Source organism: Orbicella faveolata, unplaced genomic scaffold (genome assembly GCF_042242905.1).
Source record: "Orbicella faveolata isolate gen_17 unplaced genomic scaffold, um_ofav_v1 contig_34, whole genome shotgun sequence".
Taxonomy (NCBI): domain Eukaryota; kingdom Metazoa; phylum Cnidaria; class Anthozoa; order Scleractinia; family Merulinidae; genus Orbicella; species Orbicella faveolata.
Window position 1 is genome coordinate 18,147,501 of NW_028301563.1, and position 23,672 is coordinate 18,171,172.

General features: G+C 39.5%; 1 protein-coding gene, 3 long non-coding RNA genes and 1 pseudogene across 4 annotated transcripts in view; 3 read left to right on the forward strand and 2 right to left on the reverse strand.

Moving 5' to 3' along the window:
- The window catches only part of LOC110061924 (uncharacterized), a 6,584-nt gene extending 4,100 nt beyond the window's left edge, over nt 1-2,484 (forward strand). Inside the window, exons 2-3 of the long non-coding RNA XR_002298028.2 lie at nt 355-653; nt 2,083-2,484. This is a non-coding gene — a long non-coding RNA (uncharacterized LOC110061924). The remainder of the gene's footprint in view (nt 1-354; nt 654-2,082) is intronic.
- Nucleotides 1-23,672, reverse strand: part of LOC149105095 (uncharacterized) — a 60,482-nt gene that overhangs the window by 28,929 nt on the left and 7,881 nt on the right. The window lies entirely within an intron of this gene.
- On the forward strand, nt 9,064-23,427 carry LOC110061925 (uncharacterized). Its single transcript, XR_002298030.2, has 2 exons — nt 9,064-9,303; nt 22,520-23,427. It is a non-coding gene; the product is annotated as an uncharacterized LOC110061925 (long non-coding RNA).
- Nucleotides 14,473-16,486, reverse strand: LOC149105096 (uncharacterized). The gene is made up of 2 exons (XM_089271790.1): nt 16,210-16,486; nt 14,473-16,116 (listed from the first exon to the last, which is right to left on the reverse strand). Exons 1-2 carry the CDS (start codon nt 16,484-16,486, stop codon nt 15,950-15,952), a joined length of 444 nt encoding a protein of 147 aa, XP_089127916.1. The 3' UTR covers nt 14,473-15,949.
- On the forward strand, nt 17,681-22,834 carry LOC149105097 (uncharacterized; annotated as a pseudogene).

Genomic DNA, 23,672 nt, shown 5'->3' on the forward strand with positions numbered 1-23,672 from the left:
GAGCATCCCCGTCCACTCCATATGGGAGTCCCCCCCCCCCCCCCCCGGGATGCTACAGCGAATTCTTGCTTTAATTAATTCAAACACCCATCCGCGGAAACACAATATGCGACTGTTGAAATGAAAGTGGCTTTGATTGGCAGTAGTGTCATAAGTTGCTGCAGTATATTAGGACAGCGGTTGTAAAGTGTAAACCAGAGCGCGGGAATAGGGAGTGTTGGAACTTGTACTGTGTGTACTGTTGTCTTTCGCCATCGTGGCTGCCTTTTGTGGCTTACTTTTGCTCTTCGACACTACAGTTGCTATATAATATACTATATGCTCACCTCCCTTTTATTTTGCACTGGGTTCTAGCCTGGTTAGGTTCATGCAGTTTAACTGAAAATTTGCACGGGTGGTAGTTGCTTCATACTTTTAGAACATTTCGTGGCGTGCTAAACAACACAAAGCGGAGATGTTTCCTGGCAAAGAAATTTTGCGGAGTGCTGTGCTTGTCGCCATCGGCGGGATAGTTGCATTGTTGGTTTCAAAATTGTTAGAAGGTGACGAAGAAGAAGCAGCTCAGCGAGACATGAGACAGATCAGAGGAGAAGATGAGTTGAACGAAACTGAGAAGCAGCCACAAGAAAATGACGAGAGGTTGTGCTGAGAAGGTGAGCGTGGTTGTTCACATATCAAACATATTGAGCCAAGGTCTGATTTATAGTATTTAAAAAAATAATGATTTCTCAGAGGCGTCATGTATGTCGGAAAAGTTTTGTGTCAATACTGAAAAGCGCATTGCGCAAATGCGCATTGCTAAAAACTGCCATGCTAAGATTTTTTATCATGGTAAAAATTTCTAGTTTTATTTCTAGCGTTCATTCCTACATGTTTCATATTTATTTTTACGTACGGCTTATTTTGGTGTAAAATTGCAAATCAATTTTCTAGCTTCGTTATGAATTCTTTTCTCCATCGCGAGGCCGCTGACCTTTCTAATCCTTCTCTCAGTTATACTCATAATCCTGATCATTACGCGATCTGGCTGCGAAGCAAGCGGCAACAGATCCGCGTCCCTTATTGTCACTGTGAGGGGTATCGAATGGCCCCATTCAATTTAAAAGTGCTCGTAAAATTTGGCCTTTGCTCGAATTGCTGGCACAAATTAGATGAGTGCTCACTTGCTCGTGCTAGCAAAATTTTTGCAACTGCTCGCATGCTCGGATTCTCGTTAAAATTTGCTCCATTGCTCGAATCCTGCTTCAAGGTCTGCTAGCTTTTAGCTTCTTCTCGTGGCGTGTTCAAAACGTTGGGTTACTTGTTGGGTTACAAAACTTTAGATCTCCTTGAACGTCCACCCTCTGACTCACGCGAAGCTGCGTGACGTAATTTGGCATCAAACAACGTCAAACAAGGCATAATTGGCTCTAAGTTGCGGGGATTGGTTGAACTGCGATAAGATCTCCATGTTTTGTCTACAATACTGCTTGCGGCCATTGCCCTGTTTTGGAGGTGTCAGTCAGGCATAAAAAACGTTTCCTTTTTTAAAATAAATAAGAGATTTCGGTTAACGCGAAATTTACATAGTTCGCGCTGCTCGCCATATGTATTTTCTAAAGTGCTAGCTGCTCGCAAGACGAATTTGATCACTGCTCGTGCTCGCAAAAATAAACGCACTGCTCGCCTGCTCACAAATACTCGCCAAGACCATTCGATACCCCCACTGTGGTATCTTTTGACTCAGCTTCGCGAGCAATACTTACACACTTGCAATCAGACCGACCTGTTTGATTAACCACGGACTCCCTTTCGAGTTGAAAGATCGTTGGCAAGTCTCATGGGTTTTCTTCCTTTTCGTTAACTCTGCATATCTTTCTTTACTTATTTATTAAGGTTTTCCCGAATTAAATTGTAAATAATTTAATTTTATGTCGCTAAGATATATTTAATGTGTGGATAGTGTCCCCAATTAGTTTTTATAAAGCTAAATACTCTTTGACAGTTAAATAAAGTCTTCCATTCATTTATTCTCTTTAAAACAAGGAAACATGAAACTTTCTTGATCTGATGTTCATTGTTGCTTTTTTGTCTTGATTCTAGGAATATACGGCACAAGAGAGACATTATTACAACCGACATTTTAGAACTTTAACTATTAGACGTCAGATTTATACATGTACCTGAATTACCATAATTCCTAGCTTGGAATACTGAAGTTTGTCAGTAGTTATCGCAGACAGTTTTAAAGTAGAGAATTGTAAACATCTCATCTAACTGTTTTCTTTGTACGTAGTTTTGTAAGAAGCTTGTTTGCTGCATAGTACGAGCAGTGAGCACCGCGAACTTGTGTTTGTATAAAATGATACTGCCTTGTTACATAACCGATCACTGTGATGGTGAAATGTTATTCATGTCAAAGAACTGTTGTGTTTTCCTGCCGTGACCTTATGTTCATGGTTCATCCGAAGTTGTTCAGTAAACAGTAAGTAGTTTGCAGTGAAATATGTTTTCATGTAGCATTTCATTCCAAGATGTACACCAAGATACCGATTCAAGTAACTTGGTATGCTAACTCCTCTATGGCCGCGGTCCGTACACTAAAACTATATACCGACCAGCTCTGATCACTACTCGTATCATTACCGACTGTACCGGGATTGTAGAAGCTCGAATGCTGACAAAACCTGCCAAAATTGACCAATCCAGGAGCTCCTGACCAATCAGAATATGCCAGATCCTGATATACCGGAACGACCTTTTGTTAAGTTTGCCTGAGAGAAAATGAGGTCTCTTGGTTTGCCCAAAAGGCGTTCTTTCGCTTTCTCTAACCGTGCTTCTCTCCTGATTTTCGCTAACCGTTTTTCGCGCTGCGCCCCAAGTAACTGAACGCCAGCCTGGAAGAGGCTAGCGCGCGAGTAACCGCGAAGTGCCTTGTATGCACTCGCCCGCACGATAGCAAAAAAAAAAATAATAATAATAAAAAAAAAATTAAAGCGACACTGCTGCCCCACACGCTCCCGGAAGGAACGTGCTAGGACTCCTTCTATTCACAATCCTCCGCACAAACGCAGAGTATTTTAAAAAGCGATTTTTTTGTGGACCAAAACAATGAGCTTAACAGCAGATTTCTGTGGTTCTTCTGGGTGCATAAAATGACGATATGTTTTCGAAAACACGAGGGTAGTGTCGTAAATTTGTCGTGTCTGCACTATACCGTAACAGCAACATCCCACGTGAGCACAATGGTTTCTGTCGGCATAAAACTTGATTATGATTATTCGGTTACCAGAACAATGGCGGAAAGTTATATTAGTATAAGAATGCGGTTTGCTGAATTGCATAAAAAAGGTCACCAATTGTAGTGAGCTCAGCTCGAACTTGATCAAATCCCGAATACTATTGGCATGAATAGCGTGATCTCAAGGCCAGCTTCGCGTAACTGTTACTTCACGCCAGCTTACCCTATCATAAAAGCACGTGAAGGTAGAAACAAAGTGAAACTGAAAGAATGTAAGAAAAAGAGGAAACGAGAAAAATCGAGATAAGGTAACGCGAGGGATCGCGAGAGCGTTACTTGAGTAATATACAGAGGTCACGCAACACTTCTACCAAATTTAAAGGGTCGCCATCTTGAACTCGCAAGAAATAAGAAAATTAGTTTGAGTTACAGCAGGCTCCGAGATCATGAGCAGATACTAAACGACTGAAAAGCACATCCAAGGGAAAATGACTTGAATTCGGACAGGGGAGGGTGCGAGAGTTCCGAGGTCGAGTTGCGAAGTGCGACTGTAATGTGTAACACTGCTAATAAATCCCCAATAGCCAGCAAACGCCACTTTCACCGAATTACGTCTTATTAAAACTAACCAACTATCGATCGATAGAAAGACCATGCGATAATTTTAATACAAGGTTATTGTTTCCCTTTGCAAGCATGAACGTAAGATATATTTGGCTTCACAGCCGGAATAACTGAGTTATGTTCCGGTGACGAGTTTAAACCGCCGGCGATTGCTTATTTTTGGATTTGATACTTATATGAAAGATTTGAGAACTGCCATAAAGATTTAATAAACGAATAATTGTTCTGCGAACTTTTGCGCGGACAGTTCATTGTACTTTGAGCTCAACAAGTTTTTATAAAGTGCTGACTCTTTGTGGAGCGATCAATATTACCTTCAACTCCTACTCGAAATCCTTAACATCAGATTCTCAAAACTTAACAGCTATCTTACAGACCTACCCTGAGCTGCAGTACACCTGTGTGTCCTGTTTGGGCTTGCTACTAACTGGGTAAATTCTTTACCTAGGAGACACTAAATTCAGCCGAAAACTTCAAACACTTCAGCGATCTTCGATCATTGATAGCACGTGCTCGCTATAAAAAGCTGAAGACGTCATGTGAGGGTATTCCCCCTTGTATTAATAACCTCGATTTCAAGTTTGACTCCGGAAATGTTGAAAAGCTTGTGACCCTTTTGGCAACAGTAATACTGTTTCAGTCGGAATATTATGTTGCTTGATAGTTTGATATTATGTGCAATTATGTGATTTATGCCAGTTTTCAAATTGCACTGCTATTTGCCGCAATGGCTCTTGCGTATTTGGACACACTTGTGTCTCTGATAGGAGAGTGTGACCAAATACGAGGAGAAGACACTGGCTGTAATAATCGTTTTTATATTGCATTTTTACAATATTGTTGTATCTTCGGTTGTTGCTTAATACAGTATACAAAGTCGTTGTTGTTTCTAAAATTGTAAATACCTTCCTAAACCCGGTGAACAATCATGCGTCAGTTTGCTGTTTCAGTAACATCACGTGCCTATCAAATTGCGTTGGGCATTTTAAAACGTCATTACACCAATAGCCCAGAAAAACGATTCTCTGTAAATTTCCCTGATGTCAATTAGAAAATCAATGCATCGGAGTTAAGTGATGTGTATGGAACCCTTTTGTAATTTAAAAACCCTTCTACTTCCCTGAAACTGAAAGAGAAACATACGCACAGTAAATGACCCTAAGCCAATATGTACACAGAAAATACCTTGGTAGACACCACGTACTGGAACCTCATTGATTACCAGATATCGGCTCATAGTTTGTTATCTAAACAAAACATCTAGAGTTTATGAAAAACAAAGTACTACACTAAGGAAATATAGAATTACTTTCGAAAGTAATCAGGAAATCCATAAACTATTTATAACTCACAATCAACAAAGGCCACACGCAACACTGGCACAGGGGTCTATTGAAGAGCATCGCAAAGGGTGGTATAAACTCCTAAAGCAACTGAATTTTTGAAAGTTCAAATAGAACTAGATGGCCAAAAATAATCTTTGACATGTGCTTGAATCGTTATTGATTTACTGTTATCGAATAGACCATACACTACTGTGGTTTGAGGTTTATGGATTGGAGTAGTCGATTTCTACAATACATGAGTAAATAGTCAATTATTGAAAAACATTTAGAGATATAGCTCTTGTATGAAATCATTAATTGATAGAAGGAAATTTATTCCGAATTCTACTAAAACATTTCTACAGTGTATAAGTTAATAGTTAAACAGGCCTTCGGCCTCATCAGTCATATAGAAAGTCTAGAGCGAAGACTGTAATCATTAATTACACCAGCGGATATAAACCTCAAACCATATGCCACAGTAGTGACCAATTGTTTAGTTAACTTTGACGAAATATACTACTTTTTGTCATTTCTGATTCTCTTTCAAATCGTCTATCAAGGCCAAGCCAAAAGTAAACGTTTCCTACGGACAAAAATATGGGGATTTAAAGCACGTTGGCATACATTGTCCAAATACGCAAGAGCCATTGCGGCAAATGGCAATGCAACTTGAAAACTGGCATAAGTCACACAATTGCACATAATATCAAACCATCAAGCAACGTAATATTCCGACTGAAACAATATTACTGTTGCCAAAAGGGTCACAAGCTTTTCAACATTTCCGGAGCCAAACTTGAAATCGAGGTTATTAATATAAGGGTGAATACCCTCACATGACGACTTCACCTTTTTATAGCGAGCACGTGCTATCAATGATCAAAGATCGCTGAAGTGTTTGAAGTTTTCGGCTGAATTTAGTGTCTCCTAGGTAAAGAATTTACCGAGTTAGTAGCTAGCCCAAACGGGATACACAGGTGCACTGCAACTCAGGGTACGTCTGGAAGGTAGCTGTTAAGTTTTGAGAATCTGATGTGCTTGAATCGTTATTGATTTACTGTTACCGAATAGACCATACCCTACTGTGGTTTGAGGTTTATGGATTGGAGTAGTCGATTTTTACAGTGCATGAGTTAATAGTCAATTATTGAAAACTATTTAGAGATATAGCTCTTCCATGAAATCATTAATTAATAGAAAGAAATTATTCAGAATTCTATTTAAAAATTTCTACAGTGTATGAGTTAATAGTTAAATAGGCCTTCGGCCTCATCAGTCATATAGAAAGTCTAGAGCGAAGACTGTAATCATCAATTACACCTGCGGATATAAACCTCAAACCATATGCTACAGTAATGAAGTATAGTTTAGTTAACCAAGTTTGACGAAATATGTTAATTTTTTTTCGTTATTTCTGATTCCCTTTGAGATCGTCTATCTCGGCCAAATTAAAACAAGGCGGGAAAAATTAAAAGCCAAAACTAAACGTTTTCTATGGATAAAAATATGGGAATTGATAACGCCAACACAGAATTCATCACTTCCCACGCAGACGCTCTCAGTGGCCGCAGTAGTGACTGCATTGGGGCGGCGAAAAGTACCTGTAGAAACGTCTTGGGTCAAGAAAACCTTTCAGCATTTTGAACAACTAGAATTAATGGAGTATCGGACAAAGAAAGATCGGCTCGGTATGAAAACAAAGAAGAAAATGCTTCAGTTCAAGTGGTGTTAAGACCCTGGAAACAATTAAGAATATACAAATACCGCCTCTTTAATAGAGAACTGATTGTAGCGAAGTAAAATGCTCAGCTCCGTTCACTCCACGCAGGAACTCGAGATGCAGCAGTGGAACAAATATCACGAATTGTTTATCAATAATCCAAAGGGGACAAATTGTTGTAGTAACTTTCGTAAATGACCATGAAGCAAATACGATGTTACGTCTATGTGCGGTTAGGGAAGAAACGAGAAGTTAAGGTCAAAGTGTCCTTAGCAACCACTCTTCGATCCAAACATGAGTGCAAATCTAATGCTTCTGTTTTGTTCCAAATAATCAGAAATTATCATTGTAAGCGTAATTATAAATTGTTTTAATCAGACTGTACATTGCCGGGGTTGATCGCCGCGATCTTACCGGATAGTCTACATAATAAGAGGAAAGCGGAAATCATGCAAGACCCTGGTTGCGGGGAAAAAAAAAAACTGTTATCATTCGCCGGGCGACAGCGATGATTTAAACTACCCTGTCGCCCAGTACGCGCCTAGTGCAGAGACAGAATTAGTGATTGAGATGGGAAGCTTTTAGTTTAATGATGCTCAGCAATTATACAGTTATACTCAGCATGCTCAGTTCTGTCTATTCCTCGTTTACCGCGTAGATCGAGAGCAGAAGTTACAGCTATATATAGATATCACGAATTTTGTTTAGTAATCCGCACCGAGAGCAAACTTGAGATTGTGGAAGGTTGAGCATTTGCACTGAAGAAAACTTGGGGTCACGGCCTTGAATATCATTAACAAGATGAGAAAGAAATTAAGAGTCCCTGTCCATAAATATGGAAAATAACTCAGCAAGGGTCGAAAATTCGATTTCGCTCATATTCCTATGGTAGACAGGCTAGGGTATGACAAAAACTACTGGATAGTTTTTTTGGCAAAATATCCTTTTATTTGAAAGAAATATACAAATTACCTAATTTCGTTAAAATCGTCATTTGACGCACCAGTCTATTAAACAAGTTTGAGAGCCTCGCATGCAAAACCACATCATTCTACCGTCTTTAAAACACTCAAATATTTTTGTGCAATGTTTAATAGTAAGGATTCAAGAAGCAATGATCAAACGATGATCAAAGGTAACATTTTGGTGTAGTGCGAAGCAAGCAACTATCTACAAATCACTTAGCCGTTTTTGACCTAGATGCAGTGGTGATCATATGTGTCGAAAGAGGGTCATAGATTCATGGTATCCGACCATTAAATAAGTTGACAGTTGGCGATGTACATCGCACGTTGTGTAAACAAAAGCAAACTTCTGCTTTATGTGCGACGAATGGTGACGGAAACACGTCAAATGGGCATTTGGACCTGCCTTTTACAGCAAATAAGGTTAGAACATTTCGAAATTATCAGCTCTGTGTCTATTTCAACTTAATATAGCTCAAGACATGTGGCGCGTGCTAAAATATATGTCTAACCCGTAAATTGAAATTTGACGACGAATGGTCAAATATCTGCATTTTTAACGTACTTTGAAAAGCTCGATCTCGCGTCGCTCACAATCATTTGCCCAAAGAAATTTTTACAGGAATCTGTAGACCATCCTTCTGCGATTCAACCACCAGAAGCTTAATCCATTTGAAGGTTTCGCACATGGTGAAAATCAATTATTTTTACGAGGTACTTTTAAGTGAATGAAATACATGTCTTCGAAATTTAATTATTTTGCACCCAACAAAGACCGCAACATTCCCGAAAATCAGCTCAGTACACAATTAACATTGCACAAAAATATTTGAGTGTTTTAAAGACAGAAGAATGATGTGGTTTTGCATGCGAGGCTCTCAAACTTGTTTAATAGACTGGTGCGTCAAATGACGATTTTAACGGAATTTGGTAATTTGCATATTTCTTTGAAATAAGAGGATATTTTGCCAAAAAAACTATCCAGTAGCTTTTGTCATACCCTAGCCTGTCTACCATAGGAATATTAGCGAAATCGAATTTTCGACCCTTGCCGCGAAATTAAGAATTTGTCTGATTTTTACAGGCAGGCCCTCTTTACATGGATTAGCCAATCAGAACGCGCTATGTTCCGATGAACATGAATTAATTAATGCTCACCCCCTGTTTATCATTCGCTGGTTTTTAATTCAGTCCATTCATCTCCACACTATTAGGACAATTCGTGGCGTGCTAAACAAACCTGAGCGGAGATGTTTTCTGGTAAAGAATTTATGTGGAGTGCTGTGCTTGTCGCAATCGGAGGGATGGTTGCATTGTTGGTTTCAAAATTGTTAGAGGGTGACGAAGGAGCAGCAGCGCAGAGAGACATGAGAGAGATCAGAGAAGATGAGTCGGACGAAGCTGGGAAGCAGCCACAAGAACATGACGAGAGGTTGTGCTGAGAAGGTGAGTGTGGTTGTTCACATATTTATTTTTACGTTCGGCTCATTTTGGTGAAAAATTGCAAATCGATATTCTAGCTTCGTTGTGTTTTCTTTTAGTTTAAGGATTCTGTGATTCAGACTGAACTGACAAAGGAAATTCTTTTCCCATCGCGTCGTGCTAGAAAAACATCAACAAGGCGTTTACGATTGGTTAGTAAAGACTCAGGGGATTCACCTTTTGTCGTCGTGTTACCGCAGCGCACCTCGCGGGTTGACCCGTTGTCCAACCCGGACAGCGGGATTTAATGAAAAACAAACATGGCGGATCCATGTCTGAAAGTTTACGTACAATAACATGCAGTCGTGGTGTTCGGTAAGGTTTCTTTTGTAGGTATCAAGCAGAACTTCAAATTCTCTGGGAAAGATTTCCTAAAACCAAAAGTAGTGCCCTGTTTTTACATGATTTTGTCGAAGTTCCGTAAACTACCAGTTTGTCGTTCATCGGCCGCAACGTGGTTTCGCTTTCTTCTGTCGATGGTCCGGTTTCTAACTGCTTTGGCAAGATTTCGATGCGATCAGTTTAAGCGTACGTTAACCCTGGATGCCTGTGAGGACTAGGGGATATGAGAAAAGGACAAAACTTCTTATGCGAGGTATGTGAAGAGATGTTATGTTTTCACGTCTAAACTACTGAAACTACCGCAATATTGGTTGTAAAAACATTCCAATTTTAATTTAGAGAAACAGACTTGTTTTCATGCATGTAATAAAACATTTGTTGGGCAACAAACTGATTTTCCTAGACAAAAATTATAAGAAATGCCGCTGTCTGGTCTTTTCTGATGCAGTGAACTTTGAGATATATATTCTCTTCTTAGTCATGAGAACGAATTCTCTGAAACTCTCAAAGAATCGAAATGAGAATTTACTACTCGATCACTGAGTACTTCGTACATGTACAATAACGCAGCGAAACATTTACTTCCAACATGTAGTTGTTGACGATCCAAACTGAGATCTTAGCACAGTAATCAAAGCACTTTCAAGTCAAGTCTGCATTTTAAAGTGATGCATTTACATCATTTACATTTACACTTTTTACATATTTTGGTTAAGGATAAATGTTCAGAGTTCTTTGCAAAAGCAAATAATGCATGTACATGGAGTTTTCTGACCATACCAATTTTTTCGTAGTTTGCCCTTGTCTAACTGACCTTTTACTAATTGGAAACCTTCAGTTGTTTCAAATTAAAGGATAATTTTATATGTTTAGGACTTAATAAAATAATTTTTCATATTCCTTTGACTTAATAATTATTGACTGAAAGGATGTACTGTGCAGAATGTAATTTTGCTGCATTTACCATTAATTGTGTTGACAGCATAAGGATGGTTCATTACATCCACAATCTGTGACTTTGTCATGGTAATTAAAACTGATCCAAAAACAAGGAATCTGGATTGGTGATACAAACGATAATAACAAAAGGATATTTTGTTCTTAAGGTACTATGTTTATTACACCTAGCTTACACATAATTGACCTAAACTGTTTCTTTTGGCACTTTGGTTACTGTGTAGACCTGTCTCACATGCCTTTATAGGAAACATGAACAATTGTGATGTTCCATGACTTAATTGTTTGAAGTCATCATTATCATTGTTATTTGCCAATCTGCCATGTTTTGTGAAAAAATGTTCATCCCATTTTCTCAGCTCCTCTTTTACAAGTCTTGGTTCTCTCAAAACTTGTGTTTGCACTTTGCTTAGAACTGAGTCATACTTCTTGCTGTAGAAGTGTGCTTTAGGGCTTTTTGAAACTGTTTGTTTTAGGCAGTCAATCTCAGAGACCTCTGATGTTTTCCCTTAGTACTAATTCCAGGACCTTTGCTGTCTTTGACTGACTTACCCTACCTGTGCTATGCAACTAGACTTTTCTTTTTTTTTTCTCTGGTGGCTCAACAAAGTATTCATTTTCAGAAACAACAGTCTCCTGTACATGTTATAATGTCTGGGGTTGTCAATGGTGATTTTGTTAGGCAATCCATTGTCGTGTGAGACATCTAGCCCTTGATCTACATTGATCCTCACAGTCTACACTGTTGATGCTTTCAGCTATTTCAAAATCTTGTTGCTGATCTTCAAGAATTACTTCAAGTGTAGTTTCCCAGGGTTGATCTTTATCAACATCTTGAGTAGAGTCTTCTTCTCGATCTTCAGGCACCATTGGAGTAGATTTGTCAGTATTTTCTTGGTCTACACAGTGTATGTTTTCATCACATTCAGGGTAGGATACCTGTACATGATGGGATGGCTGGGAAGTCATCATCTTCTAGTTCAAGTGGTTCCTGTAATTTGTCTTTTGACAAGCTGACTCTCTCAGGTAAGTGAGTTTGCCATCTTTATCCCTCATATTAATAAGCTACAATGTGTGCAAAACGCAGCTGCTAGGCTAATTTGCTCGACTCCACGTTTTAGTCGCATTACTCCTGTATTATATTCTTTACATTGGTTACCTGTCAGATTCAGAATTGTTTATAAGATTTTAATAATTACTTTTAAGGCCATACATGGCCAGGCACCAGACTATATTTGTAATCTTATTCGTGTTAAAAATCCCTCCCGGTATGGTCTATGCTCTAATTCTCAAGTTTTATTAGTACCACCATCCACGAAAACAAAGAAAACACTTGGTGACAGGGCATTTACTGCTGCTGCACCATCACTTTGGAACAAATTGCCGTGTGCAATAACAGATGAGGACAATCTTAACCATAATTTAAGTCCAAACTGAAGACATTTTTATTTAGAAAAGCATTTGAATAGCTCTTGATGTTTTATATACATTTTTACTAGATCCCTTGTTTTTAATAACTTAATTTTTAGCTCGTTACCTTAGCCTAATGTACATAATTATTGTAAATAATTAGTTTTAAATTGATCACACTATTCATAGCATATCGCATTTGATCATATTCACATGTTAATTTGCGCCTTAGAAATATTAAATATTATTATTTATTATTTATTATTTTGTAGAGAGGAAGCTGATCAGGATCAAAAGTACATTGCTCACAGGTCTCCTCCAGATTCTGGCAGATTCTATTGATATTGCTTGATCTGAAGTGGTAAAGTTGAGGCCATTGTTCTCTGCTGTTTGGTTCACCAGGAGCATCGAAAAATTCCACTGAACCATCTTCTCTCCATTTCCACCACACAGGTCCAGGTTTTAGAAAGTTGGAGATCTTGGAGAGATGTGCCTGCCACAATCTAGGTCTCTCTGTCATCACATCCTTGGGAATATAACAGTGTTGGATGGCTTGGGCAGTCCTTTGGCAAGCTGGGAGATCTCTTTCTCTTGGTTTGCAAGGGCTACCTGGCTGTTTGTCTCTGCTGCCATTGAATCTTGACTGCTTGGATATGCAGGAAGACATTTGGCACTTAAGGTCTTCTATGTGCTTGTTTCAGGTTTTTCTTTTGATGTCTTCAATCCTGTCAAAATAATTTTCAAACAGTTCAGCACAACTGAATCGGAGGCAGACTAGCCTGTACAACAGTGGGGCATGATCTACTGCACCATGGTAGTAAATGCCACACATTTTTCACAGAGTTAGCTCCTTTGTAGGGATCAGTTGCCTTTGGATTACTTGGGCATGTCTAAATCAGATATTGTGCTACTGCAGCACTGACCTAAATGGGCTTCTTCTTTCATCATTTTCACAGTACATACCCATCATTTCACAAAAGAGAAGGAGGATTTCTCTTTCATTATGTTGTAGGAGATTCTTGTTACCTTCAACATGGCTTGACAATAGTCTGTTGCACAAAGTTTCTCTTTCTTTAAAGCTAACATGGTGATTTCCTTGAAAAGTATCGCAGTGCATCAACATCAGTCATGTGTAGAGGCAATTCTGTGAGGATGTTAGCTATGTGATTGAAGCAAACGAGGAGAGGTTCGAAGAATAGGACTTCATATTCTTGTAGATTAAGTTCAGCAAGTGAATACTACTCTGGCCCAAATAGCAAAGCAGGGACTCGGCTTTCCCCTCTCAGCAAATCTATTAATCTTTCTTGGACTTCCTTTTTATTGCCTATAGAATCAACTCCTCTTGATTTTAATTCCTGTCGGATCTGTTCAACTTTCAGTGATTTAAAGGGACCTGTAGCATCAGACTTTCCAAACTTTCCCTTTAGTACCAGGTTTTGTTTCTCTTCAAGGTTTCGGTACTTCTGGTAAGCCATGTGTAATCATATTTATATGCCCATCTCATGTCTCCACCACCTCCAGAACAGCCAAACTGGCCACTCTTCTGTGTGTCACCTTCAAACTCAACAGATGGATTGTCTCCATTCATAAATCTCATTTTTTCTGTCACAATCACAGAAGATACAGTTTCGTCTGGTCCAAGAACTTCTGTAACCAGTAGCTCCTTTAGGCATTCCCTTCATGTTGGTAAAAAAGCTAGCTGCAGTCAGAATCCTTTGCACCTGAGGCTCCTAACTTGTATAGGTGGGGAGCTTCTATTGTTGACTGAACATCCACCCCTTTTCCACCCTGCCTCTCCCTGTAATCTTTACTGGTAAGATATACAGCAGGATCATACACTTTTCTCACCAGGAACAGCATAAATCCTGAGCTCACTATGCTTGAATGATCATGCATACCATAGTCATGCCATGGGTTCTTTCACACTTCTTTAGGTGGTGGCGGAGTTGCTCTTCTGTCATGGCACTGTTGTCCTCTTGAATGATTTGAAATCTTCCCTTTAGCTGGTCAGGTGTCATCTTGTCATATTCCTCATCACTTTGTAGTCTCAAACGGATCATTATGGCTTTTGGCACTTTGAGCACACACTTCTTTGAGTGGGTACTTCCTTGCTGAAACTCTGCATACTTTCTTTTCAATATTTCCCTCCAAAGTGAGAACAATTTTTGTGTATTCATTGTCTGGAGTGCCAAGATTGAATTTCCCTGTAGATATCCTTTGTTTGATATCTGCCCTAATTTGTTGATTGGTTCTGAGGGGCAGGAACAGACACCATTCCAACTATTTGTTTTTTTGAGAGCCTTTCTCACCTGACATTTTCCTGAAAATTTCAATTGAAGGTAATTACTCATGATGAAAAATTTAACCCATCGAAAGGATCAAGATCATCGATTGTTTAATTGCTCAGAAATATGGCCTACAAGGTAAAATTAGCTTTACTTTTATTGGTTCATTTGGTCAGGCATGATCGTCCTTTGATGAATAGATCTTTTTGATTATAACTTTAGTTGCCTACAAATTAAATGCCTTGTAATTTGGAAGGAGGGGGGTAGTTTTACTAAACTGTTAGTTTGTCTGGTTTGTCTTTACCTTCACTGAGTTTTTCGAATGGACTTATATCCACACCTTGTGACTTAAGAAATTTCTTCAATATTTGCGCTCCATTAAGTGGTGTGGTTTCATTAGTCTTTCCCCTAATGTTGTATCCTTTTGCTTTTGCAGACCAGCTCACAGGTTCATGAGGCCACTTTGCCACATCTTTCAACAACTGCTCTGTATCTCCAGTAACTTCTTTAGCTAGAGATGTGAGAGCGCTCTTTCATGCCAGGTGGGGTTTTTTCTAGTCGTAAATTTGCTTCTTGTAAGGTTTCAAATGATTGATGGACTCGTTGCTTTGCTCTTGCTGCCTAAGATGTTCTTTAAGCAAGATGTGGATCTACATCAGTCTGATATTCCACATATCTTCAACAGAGGCTTTGAATTGCCGCTGGGTTTTTAACCGCTGTTTTTTTTTTCCTTTCACAAGCACTTGGCTTTTCTTGAAGGTTTAATTGTGGGGCAACAAGTAGCACTTCACTGAAAAGCTTGCCAAGGGCGGTTTTCCTTGCACGTTTTGTCATAGGTACAGACGATCATCTCTCCAATAGCTTTAAGTTCTCCTTTAGTTGGTTGAGACTTTTTAGGAATATGAGCTGCTGATGTGTTTTTCAAGTCAGTCGAAGGGCCCTTATACTTATGGCGGTTTTGTTTAATTTCAGGAAATGTTTCACTAATAGAAGCGTGAAAACTCGTGCAGCACTTGCACTTTTGAAGGCTGTGAAGATTCTTTCGAAGTTCAGTTGTCTTCGTCCATTTAGCAGAGGAGAACTGTGCAAGATAAGCTTGCTTTTCACTTGGTTTCCTCCAGTGGCAGGGGATGTTTTTTCGTCAATGATTTTGTAACTTCTTAAGAATGCAACCGTGAATGTGATTTTAAAATATTCTTATTATAGAAATGTACATTTATCTTTCGAGCAGTAAACACGTTTGTTTACCTTTGTCCATTAACCGAATGGTTTCTAGTCCTGTTCGATGTATAGGTTAAAAATCTTTCTTCGAGTACACGTTTGTCAAACTGAGCCTTTGACTCATCAGAACCACATGTAATTCAAAGCAATTGCTTTCATCTCCCAAAGGAAGACTCTTGCAAACCCACAGCAAACTCTATCCGTCATTTTGAAAATTCCGCCAAAATCTGCCGATATTGGCATGCGCGAGGTGTTAAATTTCACCCGAAATCCGCTCAGAGTATTCGCCTTAATCACAGTCCGCCATGTTGGATGCAACGTCACCATTTTTCGCATGAAAGCGAGGCCACGCGTGTTGAAACATTATGGCTGAGTCAGCGAGTACCTTGATTTCTTCAGAGTTTTGGTACTGCAATCTGGTGGACATACCGACAACAATATTTACCTGTGACAGTGACAGTGTATATTGGCTCGGGGAAGTCTACAACAACAGGAGAGGATGACAGTTCCGGTTGGACCTCCATAGAACTTTCCTCACCAGAAGCTTGGCCGAAAGTTGATGCTATGGATTAAAATGAAAAACATAAAAATACTTCTGATTATTTTACGATTTTAACCAAGGAATGTTTAAAGAGATACCGACAACAATATTTACCTGTCACAGTGACAGGGGACGATGGCACGCTTACATCAAACAATCGGACTCGTGCACGCGGTGGTTCTCGCTTTGTCTGAGATTTTCTTTTCCTGGGTGATCTTGACCAGCAAAAAATGCTCGGAACTGCATGCTTCTCCAGAACACGCTTCCCTGTTAAAGTTGTCTGAAAATCCGCTTCCTTAAAGTGTACAGAACATACTCGTGTGCTGTTTGTTATCTGTAGATGGACCAGATCATAATAATTAATGTAAATACATGTGCGCGACAATGACATCGATAACCTAACCAACTTACCTGGACACTTTTGCCCACGTCTCGCCGTATTTTGACAACGCACTGCTTTCAAATGGCTTCATCACTGGGAAATTGGTGAAAGGTATGATTTGGAATATTTTTAGCGCGATTATTTTTACATTGCGGGACGCAACAATGATCTCCGTTGGGCATGATTGCAGATGATCGCCTTGTCTCCTCGATCGCCGGAAGTTGACTTTACACGCGTGGCCTCGCATTGGTGTCAAAAGTACATGACGTCAATCCAAGATGGCTGCTGTGCGATAAAGGCGAATGTTAAGGTGATTCCTCACATTTGCATTGCGCATCCTTACTGCGCATAGTTTATGGCGTCATTCGCGCCCGCTCGTGCACGCGCACGTTGAAAACATGGCGGATTTGCCTTGATATTGAGTTCTGTCAGTTGAAAAATGGCTATAGCTCACTAACGAGCTCGGGCACCCCAATTTTTTTTCCAGTCATTTTAATCAACTAATCATTAGCTTTGCGTGAGAAAAGACTGATCTGAATTCTATTGTTGAAAATTGAAAAAATAAGGAAAATAGCAGCTGCACTGTAGTCTTTTCTATTTTGCAGTTTGATAGCCGTGGCAAGCAATTTGGTTCCAATATTTTAACGAGGATTCAGCTGTCTGTCAAAATCAAACTTAAAAAGTTTATCTGTGTCCGACACAAGTATTGACTATAGTTTGAGGCGTGTTTTCATGAGTCTGGGCTCACAAAGAGTTTACAATAACTTGGAATGCGTTCTTGTAATAAGCATTAAATAATGCTAAAATGGGACATTTTTACTGTCTCACTGCTCCTTGACGAGCATGGGCACCCCCCCTTTTTTTATTTTATGATTTAAGTTCTCATACGATAAATATTCAGTGGACAAAGTTTGAACAAAAATCTATTGGCAGTTTTATTTCAGGGGAATAACCTTAAGTGCATTCTGGAAACCTTTTTGACTGTCAAGCACGCTTTATTAGAAGGGGAAATATAGCTTCGTGGCTCTTAACTCTTCGCCGAGGCTGACTTATCATTTAAGATACTCACAACACAAAGTCTTGAAAATTCAGGCAGCAGACCTCTCAACTTCAAAACACTGAAAATCTGGAGACTGATGTAAAAAAATCTGGAGATTTCAGTAAAACTCTGGAGATTGATCGACCGGCAGACAAAACCAAGTAAACACAGGTTCTAATTAAGAGAAAGTGTTTTTTGCCTGCTTATAATATATATTCCACGGGAATGACAAGGAGCCACATCCTTTCTATGTCAGATCAAACTGGATACCACAAGTACAACCTTCTACTGCCCTTGAAAGCTACTTGGAAAATGTCAAATTAAGCATTGCTCCAATAGAAATAGCAAAGCCAAAACACAACTTGTCACACAACGAACACAAAGCGGTCAAATAACTGCAAAAGAATACTGCCATTAACCTTAAACGTGCTGATAAAGGTAGCACAACAGTGATTCTCAACAAGCGGGACAAAATTCAAGAGGCCCAGGTTCAGCTCGACAACAGAGACCACTACCGACCTCTTGAAAACCCCATGGTCACTGAAACATTACGAAAGGTCAATGAACTTATTGCTAAACTACACGTTGGGAAACATATAGACGACATCACAAAAAAGTGGCTTTCACAAACTCCTAACCGGCCGAGGATACCGATTTTCCACACTTTGACGAAAATCCACAAGCCTTTGCCAATCGGCAGACCTGTTATATCGGGCTGCGAAAGACCGACTGACAGAATATCATCCTTTGTGGACCATTTATTACAGCCTATTGCTCAAAAACGTATCTTTAAGATACGACTGATTTCATCAACTTTATAAAGAAAACTCAAGTGTCACAGAATACTATTTTAGTATCAATGGATGTAACAAGCTCGTATACAAACGTTCCACAAGATGAGGGTATCACAATAGTATGCCAAGCATACGAAAAATACCACAATAACAGCCCTCCCATTCCGTCCAACTACCTGAAACAAATACTCAGCCTCGTACTAAAAGAAAATTTGTTCCAGTTCAACGGAGAAAACTATCTCCAAGTCAGTCACGGAACGGCCGTGGCAACGAAAATGGCGGATGCTTTCGCCAATCTCTTCATAGCAGAAATCGAAACAATGACAACAAAGCTTAATCAAAGCAGAATCAAACCGGGAGTATCAGTGGAAAAGTTACATAGACGACGTTTTCTCTCTATAGGATGCCAGTAAACAAGACATTGGTCTATTCATAGAACAAGCTAACACATTCCATCCCACTATAAAGTTTACAGTTGAAATCTCGGAGAAAGAAATCACATTCTTAGACACGGAAGTGTACAAAGGTGAAAGATTCCAAAATGATGCTATCCTCGACGTCAAAACTCACTACAAGCCGACCGAGACCTTTCAATATACATACTATTCCTTCCACCCACCAGGTGTTAAGAGAGGCTTTATTAAAGGAGAAGCAATCAGACTTCTCAGAACAAACTCCTCGGAAAAAAATTTCCTGGAAGCTATGTGTAACTGCTTCAAAACACGACTTGAAGCACGTGGTTATCCAAAAAGCCTAATTGAAAGAACGATGTCAGAGGTCTCCTTTGCCGAACGGCAGTCGGCTTTCAAAAAACAAACCAAACAGACTAAAGGCAAAATTTTGCCTTTTGTGACGACATACCATCCAGGGGTAAAAAACTTAAAAACAAATGCTGGTGCAAAAATGGAGTCTCATCCAAAATCAGCCACTGCTGAAAGTAATTTACAAAACACCTCCGATCATATCATACAAAAAAGGTAAATCGCTCAAAGACATGCTCGTCAGAGCAAACCTTTAAAGGTTTACACGCCGCTACCGCAAAACCATATAGGGGAGTCTGTGTTGGCCTGTCTATGACCTCTTCAATATGTATGGACCTTTTAACAACAACATTCAAAATGCGAGAGACTGGTAATTATGACCTAATTTGGAACACGTGTTCTATGTATGGTCATGGACTGTGTTTCCAGCGAACAGACGGATGAAGAACTGAACAGGTTTAACTATGGATTTGTACAGAATTGGCGCAAGGAAACTCACCTAAGCAAGCCAAAAATGGAAAAAAAAAATGGAAAAAAAAAATACAAAAAAAAAATATTCTTTCATCTTGCGCCTCTATTTATGGTGAGATTTGTCTGTCTCGTCGTGAGACCGTGAGATTGAACTGAGAACCGTGAGTCTCACGACAAAATTGTGAGACTTGAGAGGTCTACACAAACACTTTGTCTTAATTAGAACCTGTGTTCACTTGGTTTTGTCTGCCGGTCGATCAATCGCCAAATTTTTCCTGAAATCTCCAGATTTTTTTTACATCAGTCTCCAGATTTTCGGTGTTTTGAGGTTGAGAGGTCTGTTTGGACCAGGTTTGGTGGCTATTCACTGATTTTTGGTATGTACTGCAATAATTTTTTTTTCCTTATTTCTACCATTTTACCGTTCGAGCCATGCCTTACATGCTTTAGTCAGTGAGACATAAAGTGGGCGCGTTCAGTTACACCATGTGCGAATGACCTGTTTCTAGAGTGATATCTAAAAGCGTAAAGTGCTTTAATTCTGTTACAATCATTTTGAAAACGAGTTCAGAGTGAAGTCGGAACTTCCAAGTAACGGTCGGCCACGTCTGATCGAGAGCAAACTTTGGGATATGCGAGGCATTGCCCTTGAGTAAACTTGGGTTGACCCCGAACATCAAAGACATTAACAAGTTCAAATTCCAATCTGAGCTTACCGAAATCTGATTTTCTCGACGAATTTGAACAGTACATGTTTTGTAGGCTGTGCTCTATTTTGTTGGACTTTGTAACGTCTTGTCATGGGACAAGGAAATTTTTTCATCCGATCTCAAATTATAATTTAGAATCCTTTGTTTTAAGTCGCGAAGTCTCGTATGTGTATGTGTGTGTGTGTTTCTATTTTGGATTATTATTAAATCGGTTAGTCTCTGTCTCAGGTTTTCTAATAGTGATGACCTCGGCCTCTGTGCGAGTCTGGAATTCGTTATCCCTGGTATTAATGGACCATCAGACAAAGAAATATTGCTCGGTATGAAAGCCAAGAAGAAAAATGTGCAGAGTTCTGGAAACAATTAAGAATCAGCAAATATCGCTTAAGCATTGGAGACCGCACTACGCAGACAAGAAACAATTATATACTCAGCATGATCAGCTCTGTCTATTCCTCGTTTACCGCGTAGATCGAGAGCAGAAGTTACAGCTATATATAGATATCACGAATTTTGTTCAGTAATCTAAAAAACATCGAGTCCATCGGAGCATGTAAGTTTCCTTAGCAACAGCTCTCGAAGTGTGAATGGCATTCATATGCTAATTTTTTTGCCACAAAGAGACAGAAATTATCCGTGTAAGTGAGCATAAGTAATTTTAAGCAGGTTGTATATCGCCGGAGTTGATCCGCCGCGATCTTACCAAAAGTCTAAAGAATTCGAGGAGAGCAGAAATCAGAGCCCTAGTTACGGAAAAATTATTACCATTTGGTGACAACAATGAAATAAACTTCCCTGCGCCTAATGCAGACACAAAATTAGCGATTGACAAGCAAGGCTTTTAGTTCGAGAATCATGTGTTCCAGACTGAAATAAAAATCAAAAATAACTGCTTACCTTTTCGATCACGAAATGGACTTTCTCACTTGTTGCACTATATGGGCATGTGGAATGAGCAGACCGTTTACTGATGGTTTCCATGACGACGCCACGTATTAGGAGATTCCCCTTTTCAGTATGACCGAGATGTTATTTCACCAGGTCCAAGAATGTCGACCTGATTCCAGAGCGATATCTTAAAGACGTAAATTGTTGTACTGACCAGGCCATTTTCATTTTGAAAACGAACTATGATGTATATTTGATGCAGTCGAACCTCCTCGGAAGCGGCAGACACCTTTGATCGAGAGCAAACTTAAGATTGTGCAAGGTTTAGCATTCGCACTTGAAAAGACTTGGGGTCATAGTCAAGCTGCCAACGACCAAAAAATGGTCGAATTGTTCTTTGTTTGAGCGGTGGTTCACATATCAAACATATTGTGGCAGGGTCTGATTTAGACTTTTAAAACTTTTAATTTCACTGAGGCCGTCGTATATGTCAGGACAGGTTTGTGTCAATACTGAGAAGTGAAAAATGCGCGCTGCTAAAAACTACCATGCTAAGATTTTTAACCATGGTAAAAATTTTTTGTAGCGTTCATTCCTGCATGTTTCATATTTATTTTTACGTTTGGCTTATTTTGGTGAAAAATTACAAATCAATATTCTAGCTTTGTACGTTATGTTTTCTTTTCCCTATCGCGAGGCCCTCTCGAGGACCTGACTTTTCTAATCCTTCTAATCATTTATACTCATCACGCGATCTGGCTACGAAGGTTATTTTGAACTGGGTAGATTATGCGTGCTGAATAAAAAAGGAAATCCCCTGATCGGTAGTGATGTGGGCTTCGTGTTAGTTTTCATATGCATCATTAATTGACAGTCTGCTGATTCCTCTGGGACAACGCGATCGAGGAGCAACAGATCCGTATCCCAGTTGGTATTTTTTGACTCAGCTTCGCGAGAAATACTTACACACTTGCAATCAGACCGACCTATTTGATTAACCAAGGACTCCCTTTTGAACTGAAAGATTGTGGGCAAGCTTATGGGGTTTTCTTCTTTTTCATTAACTCTGCATTTATTTCTTTACTTATTTATCAAGGCCTCCAAGGATTAAATTGTAAATGATTTTAATTTTATGTTGCTAAGATTTATTTAATGTGTGAATAGTGTCCCCATTTAGATTTTTTATAGCTAAATAGTCTTTGACACTTAAATAAAGTCAGTCAGTTAGTCAGTCAATCAGTTAGTCAGTCAGTCAGTCAGTCAGTCAGTCAGTCATTCAGTCTATCAGTTGGTCAGTCGTTCATTCTCTTTCAAATAAGGAAGCATAGACCTTCTTGATCCGATGTTCATTGCTGTTTTCTGTTTTGTTTTGATTCTAGGAATATAAAGCACAAGAGAGACATTATTGCAGCCAACATTTTAGTACTTTAACTATTAGACGTCAGATTTACCTGAATTCCCACAGTTCCTAGCTTGGAACACCGAAGTATGTCAGTAGTTGTCGCGGACAGTTTTAAAGTAGAGAATTGTAAACATCTTATCTAACTGTTTTCTTTGTACGTAGTTTTGTAAGATGCTTGTTTGCTGCATAGTACGGACAGTAAGCACCGCGAACTTGTGTTTGTATAAAATGATACTGCCTTGTTACATAACCGATCATTCTACTTTGATAAAATGTTATTCATGTCAAAGAACTGTTGTGTTTTCCTGCCGTGGCCTTATGTTCATGGCTCATCCGAAGTTGTTCAGTAAACAGTAAGTAGTTTGCAGTGAAATATGTTTTCATGTAGCATTTCATTCCAAGATGTACACCAAGATACCGACTCAAAATTGAACTTGGTATCCTAACACCCCTATGGCCGCCGTCCGTACTCTAAAATTATATACCCACTAGCTCTGATCACTCCTCGTATCATTACCGACTAGGAGATAACGCACAAGCTGGGAAAATCCCCTTCACCCGCGCCAGCCGTACCGGGATTGCAGAGGTTCGAGTGTTGACAAAACCTGCCAAAATAGACCAATCAGAATATGCCAGATCCTGGTATACCGGAACGACCTTTTGTTAAGTTTGCCAGAGAAAATGAGGTCTCTTGGTTTGCCCACTGGCGTTCTTTCGCTTTCTCTAACCGTGCTTCTCTCCTAATTTTTCGCTAGCTGTTTTTCGCGCTGCGCCCCAACAAACTGAACGCCGGCCTGGAAGAGGCTAGCGCGAAGTGCCTCATCCCCAGTCGCCCGCGCGATAGTAAAAAAAAAAAAAAAAAAAAAAAAAAAAAAAAAAAAAATTAGGGGCGAACCATTAGCTTCCAGCTCCCGCTGGCGCCTTCTTGCTCACTCTCAGTCTACCAATCACCCCTTGCGCTGAAAAGAAAACCTTCGGAGGAGGCAGCCAATACCTCTTGTATTTTTACTCGTTCATATCCCCCGCGGTTAATATTTTCCTTGCGAACTTAACGATCTACTGCTCGTTTCTGCAGGCACAGGGTAGATTCTAATAAGCAACATGGTCCAAAGTAACTCAACTGAAGAAGA

What these genes read in the sequence shown, in the direction of transcription:
- LOC149105096 (XM_089271790.1), bottom strand. Translation starts at nt 16,486, where the DNA reads ATGTCATTGTCGCGCACATGTATTTACATTAATTATTATGATCTGGTC. An exon ending in GTCCCCTGTCACTGTGACAG is followed by an intron (nt 16,117 to 16,209) that starts GTAAATATTGTT and finishes TTTAATCCATAG; the next exon opens with CATCAACTTTCGGCCAAGCT.